This window comes from Aquarana catesbeiana, linkage group LG07 (genome assembly GCF_042186555.1).
Source record: "Aquarana catesbeiana isolate 2022-GZ linkage group LG07, ASM4218655v1, whole genome shotgun sequence".
In the NCBI taxonomy this organism is placed as follows: domain Eukaryota; kingdom Metazoa; phylum Chordata; class Amphibia; order Anura; family Ranidae; genus Aquarana; species Aquarana catesbeiana.
Window position 1 is genome coordinate 202,052,474 of NC_133330.1, and position 16,722 is coordinate 202,069,195.

At 41.0% G+C, this 16,722-nt stretch overlaps 1 protein-coding gene across 9 annotated transcripts in view; it reads right to left on the reverse strand.

The window, feature by feature from the left end:
* The window catches only part of NTNG1 (netrin G1), a 527,102-nt gene that overhangs the window by 376,356 nt on the left and 134,024 nt on the right, over positions 1 to 16,722 (reverse strand). For all 9 annotated transcript variants that reach the window (XM_073592992.1, XM_073592993.1, XM_073592995.1 and 6 more), the window contains exon 2: positions 8,213 to 8,966. In XM_073592992.1, coding sequence (XP_073449093.1) covers positions 8,213 to 8,443 — 231 coding nt within the window. In that variant the 5' untranslated portion in view covers positions 8,444 to 8,966. The remainder of the gene's footprint in view (positions 1 to 8,212; positions 8,967 to 16,722) is intronic.

Genomic DNA, 16,722 nt, shown 5'->3' on the forward strand with positions numbered 1-16,722 from the left:
AGATAGGCTGATTCTGAGTTCCAGTGCCACTGTTTCAGTGCCACACCACAGTTCCTGCAGTGAGAAGCTCCATTCCAGCCTTGTTGGACAACAGTTGGAGGATCTCTCTGTGACCACAGATCTTGTCTTCAGGCCTCTGACACAAAGACAGATGCCGCATCATCCTCAGGTGCCCCTACAACTGGACTTTGCTGCAATTCATCTGGAGGTATTTCTATTTATAACTATATATACCCGGGTACATGTGCACAATTCCAGGATTAGGCACTTGCTAATAATATCTGTTTGTACATTGGATGTATTTACTGTTATTAATATTTCCTTGTATAAAGCTTGTATTAGTTCTATACTGGTATGCATCTATATACTTATGGTTAATGTTATATGCTGGTTGCAGTAGTTTTTCTGCTTCCAAAAACCTTGTTTTGATTACTGATTGATTTCCCAGGAAGGTAATCCACTCTGTTCAACGAGGCCCTGTCCTGGGTGGAGGCACTGCCAAATTTATTATCAAACCCTTTCTTCCACTAAGCAAAGGTTCTGGTTCTTTCCTTTTGTACCTACAGGTTTAAAGCAATATCTTGTTTAAGGAGAGCTATTTCTCTTAGCCCCCCAAAATAGGGCTACACACATGTGCTGACAATGAACATTATGGTCAAAAGAAAAGAGAAGAAGGCTGTCTTAGCATCCTGCTACTCCATTACTGCCCAATAAGAATGAGCAGTGTGATTTTGGTTTTGCTGTTGACAAAATTTTTCAGAAGAATAACTTTTTTCTCATTGAGATGCTTAAAGCGGAGCTCCACCCAAAAGGGAAAACTCTGCTTCTCTGCTCCCTCCCCCCCTTCGGTGCCATATTTGGCACCTTTCGGTGGGGGGGGGGGGGGAACAGGTATCTGTTTTGACAGGTACCCACCCCCACTTCCGGGAGACCTGGTTGCGGCGATATACGGCGAGGTCCCCCAGAAGTTCGTCCCCCCTCCTCCCTCCCTCACTGCTGGGCCATTCAGAAAGTGCAGCGCGCTTCGAGCATGCGCAGTAGGGGACCGGCTGTGAAGCCTATTGAATTCACTGCCAGTTTCCCTTACCACGACTGGCAGTGGCAGCAGCTGAGAGCCGATGGAAACATCGGCTGGGGTGCTGACATGGCTGGATTTCAGGGCAGGTAAGTGTCCTAATATTAAAAGTCAGCAGCTACAGTATTTATAGCTGCTGACTTCAAATTTTTTAGTTGGGGGGGAGCGGAACTCCACTTTAAGTGCAAAAAAAAGTACTTAAAAAAACCCATAAAAATTTGGATATGTCCAGAATTGTGGAAAAGAGCTTTATAATCAATAGAAATTATTAGATATTAGCTCATCCATACTGATGAATCACAGGCTGGGGGCAAGTTGGTAGCCTGGTTGTATTGCTTATCTACAGTAGAAAAAAGTTACCTCACTAACCTAGCTCTGCTCTCTGGCAGGGCAATGCAAATCTCAAGACCGGCTCAACAAAAATACAAATCCTTTGGCAGGTAAAATTGCTCCCACAAAGGAGTTAAACTTTAAAAGTAAAAATATGATAAATAAATGGTAGCAGAACACAACTAAAATAATTTTACATTCCTTAATTTTTCGTTGTTTGTCTTAATTGTTGTAAACCAAGAAATATCAAATTCATTCAATGGTCTGCAGGTAGAAAGAAAGCAGAGCTAGCCCCATAGAAGAATTTATTCTGCAACAGCTCTGCTCTCAAAGTGTCACACAGTATTGATTAGCAGATGACAATGTACAGACTTTATCTGGCCAGCATAATCTGCCTTGGGGACATGAGATCCTGATGAAGGTGTCAGGAAACTGATCGGCTGATAACGTGCCTGTTTATATACATTGTAGCAATCTCATGAAGGATCTTCTCCTGTCACATTACAAAGACTCATTACACTATCTACTGATAAACGCCTGGTTTATAGATCCCAATCCATAATGCTGCCGATACATTTTTAATGAAATCTGTAGAGAAAATGTCGATTATTCACTCTGATCTCTTTATAAGAGGTAGACTGTGAAACTCCCTTATAATGAAACTTGCATTTCTTTCTGCATTACCTCTCTGCAAAACTACTGTGATACATAAGACCACTGTACATTTAATATTTCTACAACCCAAGGCCAAACCTTTTATAAATGATTAACCACTAAGATCATTCTTAATAAATTGTTTAAAATACATTTACATTCATGCTGCCTGCACACTCACACAAATCCATACGTTTTTGCAATGAAAAAAACAAAGTATTTCTCTTTTTAAAGCTTACTTAAACTAAAAGGTTGTAATGTTTACAGGTTGTTTTCTTTAGACAGCAACCAAAATCTGAAGAGAACGGCCAATTTTAATGTCAGCATGATGCATAGAATGTCCCTTGCTCTCTGTGGAAGCAGCAATCTTTCTGCAGAGATCCATTACAAAGCGCCTTTGTGTTCTAGCTTTTCACCTATAGAGATTGGTCATCATATATGACTGTGTGCAGTCATCAGTTTCTGAACATTTACAAAGCAATTCCAGGAAGCAAGTAAAGCCTGGCTCAGTAGAAGGGCAGTGCTCTCTACTTGTGCATCATCAATCATATTCAAACTTCCAGGGCAGGTTTGAACTGATTGGTGGCTATGATACACATCTCAGTACTGAGATTTTTACTATCAGGATGGGCTCACACTAGCTGCGGCCGTGGCTCGCAGCAGGGGGTCTGGTGTGTCCCTGTTCACCATTTCAGGTGCGAAACAGGTCTGAATTTTTGCCTGAATTTGGACCTGAAATGGAGCCAAACATGCACAGGACCATTTTCCAGTGCAGACCGCAGCCGCCCTGTAGCTGTGTGAACCTGCTCCATTGAGAGCCGGTCACACCCTCCTGTCATGCGAGTTGGATGTGGGGAAATCCGCATCTAATTTGCAAATGTGTGAACCCAGCCTCAAGCTTTCTGCTTGAAAGAGTCAAAAAAGAGGGTATTTCAGCATCAGAGACAGGAGACATGCCCAAATGACATCTAATGACTAACTATAGAGAATGTGGTGAACTGGTGTACTACAGCAAAGTCTGGGTGAAAAATGAAAACACTGGGAATTAGAAATGAGAAAACCTCTGAAATGTTTGATTAGCTGTGGTTCAATCAAATTTGCAAACTTTTGCATTTTCTAACCAGAAGTCTCATTGGGATTCTAAACCATGCTCCAGAAAAGTTTGTACAGTATTACAGAGCAGAAAATTATGCAAAATTGTGCAGAATGATTTGGGAAGGTCCTGGCAATTTGAGCCACTTTCGTTAAAAATCCTACTAGGGATATAGTAGAGCAAGACTTGGAGGTAGTAGCAGTGGCAGTCAAATTAAAGATGCCAAGGCAACAGCAAATGTAGACATAAGGCAGAAACAGACTTTGGCCCCTTTCTGACAGAAGTCATTTTGGAATCGGAAATGCCAGAAATACCTATAAAATTTAGATTTGACTTAAGACAACTGACTTCATGAAATTCAGTCCAATTCTAAAGTCATCCAAAGTTTGAAATCACATTCATTAGGCATTTAGGCTGTGGACCTGCTATTAAATTTAGGGCTTATTTTAAACTTTCACAAGAGTGTGCCTATAATAACATGTTGTGTAACATGCTGTTCATATGCATAGGAAAGTCATGTCCTACATCATCATTCACTACAGATGCTGCCTGGCAGGAACACCAAAATTCTTTTTTTGGGAGGGAACTCAAATATTGTAATCATACATATCATATAACTTGTATCTTGTTTTGGAAAGAGTGAGGAGAGTTAACAATCATTGTCTTAGTCCCCATTGAGAGGAAAATCTCCCATCTCCTGTTTTTCTCCACTCTATTAAAAACATTTAAAAAATTTGGCTTTAAGGTATGTCGAATTTCCGTACTAAAAATCCCTCTATGACTGATGCAAGCGGGGCAAGGTAGACTGAAACTAGTCTTTTTACTGACAAAATTCTTCGCACTGTTAATTAATGTACATTTAACTTCACCCTCAGCTGTTAAAAAAACTTACAACTAATCAATAATCCTAAATGGCTACAAACACATTGTGAATATCAATAACTAACCAGGAGATGGATATTTCTCTTGTTTAAGTACCTTTTGGTTAGAAAATTGTGAAATGGAATGGAGAAATGTGCAATTTTATGTTTTTAACATATAACTTGGCTAGCTTCAGTTGATGTATTTGCACAAATTTGTGGGCAATCATTGTGAATTTCCCAAAATAGAGAATTGCACTATTTGATAAGTTCCCTGTCACCATGCAGATATTCCCAATATTTATTAAATCAACTCATGCACACTATAAACTAGGTACAGAACATTATCCAGCTTGTCATTTAATGTGAACTTTAACCATATTAGGTCTGCTATGCTAAATGCTAATGTTTCACTAAACTAAAAAATGTGCTCAAAGGAAAAACAAAACACATGTTGAGGCACAACTGAAATCTGACGATATTTGTTTATTAATGCCACAACAGAAAAAAAAAAGCGCAGCACTAACTTACTCATCAATAACTTATAACAATAATAGTGGAACCCACTAATGTATGGTAATCTTAAAAAACTTCAATATTACCACAATACCGGTCTCTGTGAAATGTAACTTCAGATATAATATACACTATATTACCAAAAGTATTGGGACACCTGCCTTTAGGCTAGGTTCACACTGCTGTAGTGCGAATTTAGGGCGATTTTGATCCGATTGCGTTGCGAATTTGCATTGCAAATTCTTTATGTATTCTTGCGATTCTACTGCAAATTTTGCAATCTATGGAGCTGAATTCCCATCACACAGGGATCAAACTCGGACAGGACCCTTTTTTTATGCAGCTTAGATTCGCAACGCATTGATGTGAACGGTACTCATGGAAACAATGTTATTAAAATGACTTACGAATTTAAGCGATCGCAACAGCTCAAATTCGCAATAAAATTTGCAGCAGTGTGAACCTAGCCTTACACTCACATGGACTTTAATGGCATCCCAGTCTTGGCATCCCACTATAATCCCTCCTCCAGCAAATGATTTGGACCAGTGCACAAAGCAAGGTCCATAAAGGCATGGATGAGCGAGTTTAGGGTGGAGGAAGTTGACTGGCCTGCACAGCGGAGACTGTGAGCCAGGCCTTCTCATTCACATCAGTGCCTGACCTCACAAATGCGCTTCTGGAAGAATTGTTAAACACTCCCATAGACACACTCCTATAGCTTGTGGACAGCCTTCCCAGAAGAGTTGAAGCTGTTTTAGCTGCAAAGGGTGGGCCAACTCAATATTGAACCCTACGGACTAAGACTGGGATACCATTAAAGTTCATATGCGTGTAAAGGCGGGCAGCCCAATACTTTTGGTAATATAGTGTACTATATATAAAAAAACTATTACGTTTTAGAAGAATGTGACCACAAATGCTAACAATTCATCTTATTAAAATAAGTGAATTACACTTATTTTTTATTATTGCAAATTCTAGCTTTCACATCTGTTTTTTTTTAATTACAACTGAATTATTGGCAGATATAAGAATATAATTCCATGCAGTTTCATGCAATCATTACAAAATCATTGTAAATTCCTGAATGTGAACCAATATCAGTCTCTTACAATCCCCTGTATAGCAGCACTCAAGACTGGGAGTGGGAAGGTCAGCACTCTGAGTCAACTAGGAACATGCTGGCAGCAGGATTGAAATTACCTCATTTGTCTGCTGCTGCACCTTCATTGTCCATTTACAAGCTGAAGTGCCCAGGCTGTACTGCTAAACTGCTGTAGAGGGAAATTAGGTCCCCAGCTCGCTATGCAGTCTATTTGTAAATGTCAGGAGTGGGCAGACAAAATTGCAAATTTTTTAGTAAGATAAGGGCTCCCATAATTGTACTTCAACTGTATATGTAATTATGTATTTATTTATTTTGCCCAGATTGCAGATTTAAGCTAAAATTCTTGAATAAGGGAACATTCTGCAAACATTTAGGCTGCTTTCACACTGAGTCGCTATAGCGCTAAAAATAGTGCCTGTATAGAGCCTCTCCTGTCACTCCAGTGTGAAAGCCCGAGGGCGCTGGCAGGAAGCCAAAAAAAGTCCTGCAAGCCGCATCTTTAAAGCACTGTAGGAACGGTGTACACACCTCTCATAAAGCGCCCCTGCCCTTTGAAATCAATGGGCAGCCATGATGAAGTGCTGAATTGCGGGCACATTTAACCCTTTTCTGGCCATTAGCGGGGGTTAAAAGCGCTCCGCTAGCGGCCAAAAAGGACTGCAAGAACAATGATAAACTGCCGCTTTCCCGCCAACGTCCCCAATGCCCCAGTGTGAAAGTAGCCTTAAGCAAACATTCTGTAGCTGTAGTGTGTCTGAATTTTATGAAGGCAATTGATACACTACCCCATAAAGGCTTAATTTACAAACTAAGGTATTTTGGCACTGTTGACATTGTATGTATCTGGATAGAAAACTAGTTTCAGGACCAGAGGGTTCAGAGGGTAGTGATTAACCTCTTTTCTCTTTCTTTTTCTAATTTCTAAATATTATAGAGTTGTAAGCGGAGTACCCAAGGGCTCCGTCCTGGAACCAATTCTGATTAACTTGTTCATAAATGATATAGTTGTGAATAGTTCAGTATCAGTTTTTGCTGATGATACAAAGCTAAGTAGCAACTTCACAACAGGATATACCAAATCTACAAGAAGACCTAATATGAATCAGACGTGTGCATTCGTTTTCGTCCGAATGCATTTTCATCCGAATTTCGGGTATTTCCGTTATCGTTTTAACAAACAAATGCTTTATTTTTGCTTTTGTTGCAACAACAGTCGATATAGATAGGAGATTCAACATGACTCTGACAATAGCGATCTGTGTCCATCGAACCTGTGGTCGAATGTGCCTAACCTTAGCTCTATTAGTCTAAGATTATTCTACATAGAGAGAAAAGATTTTACATATAGAGAAAAGATTCGACATTATAGAGACAATAGCAAAAAAGGTCGACTGTGCCTAGCCTAACTCTATTAGTCCAAGATTATTCGACATAGAGAGAAAAGATTTGACATGAAGATTCGACGAAGCAGTCGACGCGGGCGGACATTTATGGTCAAATGCTCCGCCCATAGGCTATAGAAGAATTCTAATGTTGGTTGACTAGTAATAATAATTAATAAATATAATTATTACTAGTGTCATACAACACTATAATTCTACTATAGCTTGTAGGTGGAACATTCGACCGTAAATGTACGATTGCGGCGTTGTACAGTTTAGCTGCTCTGTCGAATCTGCTTAGAAAATTCGACAGACACCATAAGCCTTCAATGACAGATTCGACCTTAACTGTTTGGATTTTCGGACGAATGCATTTTTTAAAGAAACAAAATAAATAAAAACACATTTCGAGAGTAACTAAATAAATGTATTTTTCGGACGAAAACAAAATTCCGAAACAAAATATTTCAGTGTGCACATGTCTAATATGAATAGAGGGGTGAGCAGCTATGTGGCAGATAAGGCTTTAATATTGAAAAATGTAAAGTAATGCACTCGGGAGCTAAGACTATGCATGCAAGTTACATGCTAGGGACAACCACTGGGGAAATCAAGGATGGAAAAGGATCTGGGTGTCCTAGTAGATAACAGACACAGAAATAGCATGCAATGCCAAGCTGCAGCAGACAAGCCTAGCAGGCAATTAGCATGCATTAAAAAGGGTATTTTTTAAAGCTTATAGCATGCATTAAAAAGGGTATTTACTAAAGAGATAAAACTAAAAATCTACCACCTCTGGCTCAGTCACATCTTGAGTATGCTGTCCAGAGAAGGGCAATAAAGCTAATAAAACCTCAGTTATTAGGAACAACTACAATCAATAAACATATTCCCCCTGGAGAAGATAAATTTGAGGGAGGACTAGCATTGGGAGGAAATGATTTAACCTAAGTTCTCTAAAGAAGACACACTTCAAAAAACATTTAGATATGTTTCCTAGCAAGTACAATGTACATGAATATTGAAATTAGTGATCACACGTACACAAACTGTTGACTTTTTTCAACCTTACCAACTTTGTAACTATAAATAAAATAATTTATAAAACATTAAAACAATTAGTTACAACACTTAAATCAGTGTTTGATCTAATCTTCCTCTGAAATGCATTCAATGGATAAAATCTCTTACCATAGCACAGAAAGGTTCTGGAGGGTCCCCACAGGTGCTATTTGGAGGTTCCAGCTTTACCTTCAGATATGGTGTCATGTCTCTAGATTCTGGCTGACAAGCCATATATTCCCACACAATGCCTTCATCGGACTTTGTTTGTGTCTTACACATGTCATAGTGTCCATGCTGCATTGCTATAGAGACTGCCACCCACAGGGTGTGGAGACTGAGCACCAAGAAAAGGTACATATTGAGATTCTTTGTTGTTGACCACTCTTGAAGAATGCAGTAACTCTCAAAATGTTAATAAGCAATTACAACTTGATTTTGGGAGATATATTTCTATAGTATAGTTCAGGATATTGATGGAGACCCAACATTCTCTGTCCACCTTGTAATATGTATCATGAATATATCACTGGCCTATTTTTAATCCGATCCATGAACTCGAAATAAATGAAACTTCAAAATTCTTCTCTGGTAATTGAAGTCAATTAAATGCTCTTGCGCAACAGTAATTTTTTTTGCCAATTATTGAGATTTTTGTTAGGCCTTTGATTATTTAACTACCTTTTACAGTAGATGTCTTGCTATTCCTTCAATGTCCAGATAAAGTTCTCAGGAATATGACAATGACACAAAAGGGGAAGTCTTATATCTCACAGATGATAAACCAAAGTGCATCCTTTGTTCCAAGGTTGGGATTTAGTTCAGATGAGATTACCTTAGCACTTGATATGAATCAATCTTCCTCTAGCTTTGGCTTTTCCACCTTTGAAAAAGAGAAAAAATCAGGTTGAGTTTATTGTCTGAAAAATCAATGTTTTTCTGTAACAGCACATAGTCTGACATTTGATGGATCTTATCAATAAGGACAACAGATAATCATTCAGCGAGAGGTTCTTGTGGTTTAAGCCATGTGTAAGAAAGGAGTCATGGATTTAAAAATAGATGTATAATGCCATATCGTATTCTTAAGCCACTAACCTTAAAAACAGATAAAATGATAATTTACACAATATGAATCTATTGCAATTTTTCAAAATGAAAAAGGATCAAAGTACTTGTATATTAGAAGTAGAGCAATTGAAAGTGATACCATTGCAAATCATTGGAATAACGATGTATTCTCTTATTACAGTTATGATCTTGAACTGAGAAAGAATAAAAATAATGCCAATTTGGTATAGCCTTCCTTGAGCTTTTAATAGTTTTGTCAGTGAATACAGTTTATGGGGTTGATTTACTAAAACTGGAGAGTGCAAAATCTGGTGCAGCTGTACATGGTAGACAATCAGCTTCTAAGGCCGGGTTCACGCTGGTGCGACAAACGCTCCGACATTGGGAGCTCATGTCACATGATGTGTGAAAATCCCTATGGGAGCTGTCTTAACTGGTCCGACACATGTCGGTCCAACTTTAAAAAATGCTCCCTGCACTATTTTGGTCTGACTTTGCTCTTACGTCAGCCATTGAATATCATTGAAGTCGGATCAAAGTCGGAACGCTATCTTGCCTGATCCAACTTTGGCATGCGACTTGTGCTCTGATGATCTTGAGGGGGAATTCCACGCAAAATTTTAAATGAAAAACCGGCATGGGTTCCCCCTCCAAGAGCATACCAGGCCCTTAGGTCTGGTGTGGATTTTAAGGGGAAAAACAGCGTGGGGGTCCCCCCAAAATCGATACCAGGCCCTTATCCAAGCACGCAGCCCGGGCCAGTCAGGAGAGGGGGTGGGGATGAGCGAGCACCCCCCCCTTGAACAGTACCAGGCCACATGCCCTCAACATGATGGGGTGGTGATGTCATAAGGGGCGGGGTCACCGGGTGTCATCACCCGGTGACCACGCCCCATGCCTATATAAGTCATTGCACACCGCACACACAGCATTACAGCGGGAGAGAGCGTTGTGTCAACATCGGAAGAAGAGAAGAGGGAAAAAGACGATGGAGAAGACCGGGCCACCGCTAGCAACAGAGCGGGCAAAAGAGGATCCCGGCAGAAGATACTGGGGAGCGGGAGAAGAGGACGGAGAGAGCGGCGAAGTTGGAAGAGAAACCCGAATTCAGAAGAGACCCCTGGAGCTGCCTAATAAATTACTTAAAAAACCTGTCTAGTGTGTTTTTTTATTGACACTTTTTTCCCCCAGGGGAATGGGTAGAGGTACGATGTACCCCATACTCATTCACATAGGGTGGGGGGGCCAGGATCTGGGGGCCCCCTTATTAAAGGGGGCTCCCAGATTTCGATAAGCCCCCCACCCGCAGACCCCGACAACCAACGGCCAGGGTTGTCGGGAAGACACCCTTGTCCTCATCAACATGGGGACAAGGTGCTTTGGGGTGGGGGGCCACAGAGCGCCCCCCTGCCCCAAAGCACCCCCCCATGTTGAGGGCATGCGGCTTGGTACAGTTCAGGAGGGGGGCACTCGCTCATCCCCACCCCCTTTCCTGACCGGCCGGGCTGCGTGCTCGGATAAGGGTCTGGTATGGATTTAGGGGGGACCCCCACACCGTTTTTTGGCGTAGGGGGTTCCCCTTAAAATCCATATCAGACCGAAGGGCCTGGTATGCTCTTGGAGGGGGAACCCATGCCGTTTTTTTATTTAAAATTTGGCGTGGAGTACCCCCTCAAGATCATCAGAGCAAGACGGCGATCTGACTTTGATCCGACTTTGATCTGACTTGTTATTCAATAGGCTGAAGTAGAATCAAAGTCGGACCAAAGTAGTGCAGGGAGCATTTTCAAAGTCGGACCGACTTGTGTCGGACCAGTTAAGACGGCTCCCATAGGGAAACATTGATTTTCACACATCATGCGACATGAGCTCCCAATGTTGGAGCGTTTGTCACACCAGTGAACCCGGCCTAATAGAAAAACCAGCAAGCTGATTGGTTTCTAGGCACAGCTGCACCAGATTTTGCACTGCTCAGTTTTAGTAAATCAACCTCTATGTGTTATAACGTTTGTCTTATTTACAGATCACTCTTCTTTCCATTCTCCCTCCACACCAAAGAGAGATAGTGCAGACTCCTAAATATTGTAAATGCCTATATGTGTGCCTGTCTTAGTGAAAATGTTGATAGAAGCCAGCAATATTAGCGCAGATTCGTACTGGGACACAGTAAGTTAGAGATACAGATATCTTCTATCTGCAGTTAATAGATACAAACCATATGTGTTTTAGAGATCTGTACTTGAATGTGGGTGATTGTTGAACAGAGGTGTTGCCACTGAGGTGGTACTTTGGAGTTTGGGCTCTACACCACAAACTACTTTTTCAGGGTTGCCAGTACAAAAAAATAGTAAAAAAAGGGATCCTCCACATGCCTTGACTACTAACTACAACCTAAACCCTTAGGCAGGCCATAGAATAGATTTTGTGATTTTCTTTCTGCAACCATGGCTTGCAGGAAAAGAAATCATCTCCCATGGAGCTATTGTGCTCTCCTGATGGGGGGGGGGGGGTTGCGGGGGGGGCACAGAGATTACTGCTAGTGGCTAAAGCCACTGTCAATAATCGCAATGTTGGCTGTACCCAAGTTGATCAATGGATCGGCTTGAGTACAATCGGCTTGCCCATAGATGGATTTAATCTCGACTAGACCCTGCTAAATCAGCTGAGATTTGGACCTTTAAGATGTCCATACACCTTGAAATTCAATTGTGCATGCTTTCTTGAATCTCCTTTATCTCTATAAAACTATGTAGTTGAAGCTCTACCTAAATTATCTATCAGTAATCATTTTTGAAGTATACAAACATGGAATCCATTTTATTCATCTTTGAGTATAAGATCTTTTATTGTGGAATTAATTATTCTAGAGTCATGACATTCGCCACATAGTAGTTTCCATTTAGCTTTGACAATGTTGAAGATTATAAACATGATATGCTTACTAAAGTGGATATATTAGATCTTTCAAGGATAATAACTGTCTCTAAAGTGTTTATAAAGGTTAATTTTTTTTTTTTTTTACAAAAGTAACAAACATATCATACTTACCTGCTCTGTGCAATAGTTTTGCACAGAGCAGCCCCAATGCTCATCTTTTTGGCTCCTCCTCTTCATCCAGTGCCCCCATAGGAAGCCGTGTGGGCTTGCTCCTGAGCCCTGCTGCCTGTGTCTATAGACAAGCATGGCCCCACCCCCTCTTTACAGAGTTTGATTGATAGCAGTGGGAGCCAATGGCTACTGCTGCTATGGATCTGCCCTGTGAAGAGGGACAGAACAGAGAGAGCTGGCTTCAGGTAAGTATAAGGGGGTAGGGCCTGGATACAGAATCTTTTTTTATCTTCATGCATTCTATGCATGAAGGTAAAAAAAAAAATGTCAGCCTTTAGAACCACTTTAATGTTACCTTCCGTAACCTGACACTAGTTAATTGATAACCAGTGGAAATATTTTTTTTCTGCAGCTAGAAATGCTATGTAGGCTGTGTGTTGTGAACTTAAAGCAGAGTTCCACCCATTTAAAAGTCAGCAGCTACACAAAGTGTAGCTGCTGACTTTTAATGAACAGACACTCACCTGTCCCACGGTCCAGCGATGCAGGTGCACGAAGCCTCGCTCCTCCCCCCCTCCTCTCCACGGCGCCGGCATTGTAACTGTGGGCACCCAGCTGTGGCTTCACAGCGCGTTGTGAATGGCCGGGCAATCTTCTGGGACTTGGGACGTGTCCCAGAAGATTTCAGGGAGGGAGGGGGAAGAGGTGAACTTCCTTCCAGCACCGCAGATCTTTTCATTGGCCTTTATTGCACTTCTTCCATATTCTTTTGTGACGAGCGGTTTGATTTATTTTTTTTGTGACAGTTCAAACCTTCTCTCAATTTAGTTCTAATGTCTGACTCATTGATACGATATCTGACTCCAATTACCCCCTTTTCAATATGCGATTACCTCAGATGTTCACTTTTTTTGTTTGCCAACAAGGACCTTCATGTGTCATGCTGGTCTACATTCCACTAAAATGGTCTATCTAGCATTTTGTTTTTCAAATGCAAGTCTTCATCATAGAAAGTACTGTATTGTTGAAACGGTGTACTAATATGACCACAATTACCTTTTCAATGCCCCAATGAAATGCATAGTGTAGGCTTAAAATTTGACCAAAGACACCAGAATTGTATACTTTTTGAAAGTAAAGAGCTTAGAGAATTAAAAGAGATTATTTTTTAATAAAATTATAGCAGCATTGTTATTAATGAAAGCACACACCATATAATTTCCAAAATCCCCTGTAAAGGATTAAACTGGGTGAAGTTGGGAAATAACAACAAATGCCTGTACATAACTGACATGACATTAAAACTGTTTACTACGTGCCATAAATAGTCTTAAACTAAAATGACACTCTTGAAAAGGGCATTCTTAAGCCTCAATGTGTGAAGGGATAACAAATGTGTGTAGCTCAGTAAGAGTTTTATGTTCATCTGTGCATTGCAATTGCAGAATGTCTCGGTGCAAGTTATTAGGTGTGCATTATCTGTGCATTTTTTTAAAATTTCTCATCATTTTGTTACATTTTATACTTTTTTCTTTTTTTTAATAATGCCACAAGGGGATCCCTTCTATGTGACAGCATAGATTTTCCCTCATCAAAGTACCTTACATCTCTTACAGTGTTAAAAAAATGATGTTAAAAAGATGAATTGTCAATAAGATCAGTTTTTCACTTGTAAGAAAAGAAAATTGCAACATCCCCTCATTGAGGCAGTGCAGTCATTCCTCTCCCTTCTAAGCTGGCCATACACTGAACAAATTTTACCTGGTACCTAATGAACTGGCAGAAATGTGATCAATGGGCAGCTCTGTTGGCAATGCACCAGCTGACATCCTTTAATTGAAAAATCAAAGGAACTGGGTGGAAAATTGTTGGCCCAACAGTGCCTGCATCCAATCAGATCCAATTTCCACAGTAGGAGATTGGTCCATTTGCACAGTTTAGTATTATTACAGAACTGTTCAGAACTGAGCACTCCTAAGGCCATTTATTGTAAGAGGAGACCAAGAAGTTAATCAAATCCCCTCTGCTCTGTATTCTTCGCACAGTCCTTGTGACTCTGCGTTCAAACCCTTGACACTATACCATTCACTGTATGGCTGAAATCACGTCGCATTCCCACCAAAATGGTACAGGGCCCTTTTTTTTTGGCACGCACTGGAATCAGGTTGCATGGGTGTTCACACCTATGGGATCTGATTCCTGTACCATTTCACAGTTCACCCTGCGATCTGCGAACTGATCTGGGGGTGTCATTAACTTTATATTGACACCCCCAGCAGTGCCATCCGGGAACCGGTGTTCTGACGAGAAGTGTCCCCCTATCGGATAGTGTCCGCCCGTACTGCGCAGGCGCAGCGCTTGCGCAGTACGGAGGACAAGGAGACGCCGAAAGTCTCCGAAGTTGACCAGCTGACCATCAGCTGTACATGGCTCTTGGGCACTTAATAGTGAATGCTTTGTAAGGGGGCCCCTCGCGGGCTCGCTTCGCTCGCCACGCTTCGCTCTCCACGCTTCGGGCACGGCCTCGCTGCGCTTGGCATCTTTTTATTGTGACTCTATGTCCACTTGGATGGTGGGGCATGAACCTGGACTCAGGGCGCCGTGTACAGTTGACGATCAGCTGTTGAACTTTGGAGACTTTCGGCGTCTCGTTTGTCCTCCGTACTGCGCCTGCACAGTACAGGGCGGACACTATCCGATGGGGGACAGTATTCGACAAGACACTGGCACTGAATTGCAGGGTTTCCCGCATCGCACCAGAGTGAACTGGGACTGTAAGTGGTACTAAAGTCATAAGGTTTTCTTTTTTACCTTAATGCATTCTATAGAAGGTAAAAAAACCTTTCAGTGCCTGTTTCTCCTCCCTCCCATGCTTAAATATTTACCTGAATTTAGTATTGATTTAGCACTGTGCTCATTTGCAGGGCTTCTTTCCTCTCTCAGCTCTCTCACAGGCTATACTGAGAGAAGCAGGAGCCACTGGCTCTAGCCAGTGGCTCCTGCCACTGTCAGTCAAATGCAGTGAGAAAGAAGAAGTGGGTGGGGCCGAGCCACGCCGTGTGTGTTAATGGACACACACAGCCCAGCTTTGGCGCAATCCCACATGTGTGCCACCATAGGAATAGGTTTCCTATGGTGGCACACGCAGAAGAGGAAGAGCCTGGAGTGCCAGTGGGGAACCCCAGAAGAGGAGGTTCAGGCTGCTCTGTGCAATACCATTGCACAGAGAGGGTAAGTATAACATGTTTATTATTAGTAAATATACTGTATATTATATTCATAAAATATACTGTATATTATATTCATAAAATATACTGTATATTATATTCATAAAATGTTGTGGGTATTCTTTTATTTTATTTTTATTTTTTAATAAAACGGTTTTTATCTATCATGAGTAGATGAAGATCAGATCAAAATTAGGATCCGTTCATGTAGAAAAGTAGAATATTCCTACCAGAGCGCAAACTTATTTTCTCATATATATATATATATATATACCTTACACACTATAGAAGAAGGTTCGTGTTGGCTCAGATTGGAAGAAGAAAGTGAAATGTCAGCAGATGTTCCAACTAGTGTTTCCATGGCAAACTCATTTACAATAATGAGTTCATGCGCAAACACGCAGTTTTACATTGTACTGCGTTCATAAGACAGTTTTGGTGCCATGTTTCTTGTGGGTGTATTAGTGTAAATGGAAATAACCAGCAAAAAACACAGCTAAATTAAGTTATGTGCTTTAAGAGGTGACCTGTGAGTTTTCTAGGAGAGGACATTGGCTTGTTTTTACAGATGAGACAAGAGTAAGCATATTTATCATTCTAACTAGCTAGAGAGGAACACAGTGGGCAATTCACTAAGTGCATAATAGAAAATTCTCCATCAGTAAACCATAGCAGATAGCAAAGATAGAAACCAGTTATTGAATGTTAATAAAATGGTTAGATTCAAACATACAGTATGTGGAAATTGTGCATTCTGTCACGCTTCTCAGTCAGCACAACCACTTGTGCCCATGTGCTAATAAGAAGCATGGTGATAGGAGAAGAAGGCAAAGTGTCAGAGTGACATCACTTCCTTGCCCAGTTTGTTGAGATTCAGCAATCTGCCCAGGAACTGTTATTTGCAACAGAGAATTGATGGATTAGGATCACCGCGGTGTAGGTCATTGGATCTGCAAGTCATCGGTGCATTATTCATCATGATTGACGTGATTGATAATGGATCTACATTGCTGAATGATGTAACCGACATTGGATTTACATTTCTTTTATAGTAAATGACTTTTTCAATGATATGCGTGACTTGTTTACTTTATACTTTTTTTTGTATGGGGGGGGCAGGTTATCTGGGGTACCCAGCCAAAATAAGGGCAAGGTACCCTCCCCACAATAAGGACATTTGGCCTGGTATGGTTTACGAGGTAGGGGACATACATTGACTGATAAGGGTCTGCTTTTTTGCATGAGGTCCCCTTCAAAGTCCATGCCAGACCCTTATCAAGGTATGCAGCCAAG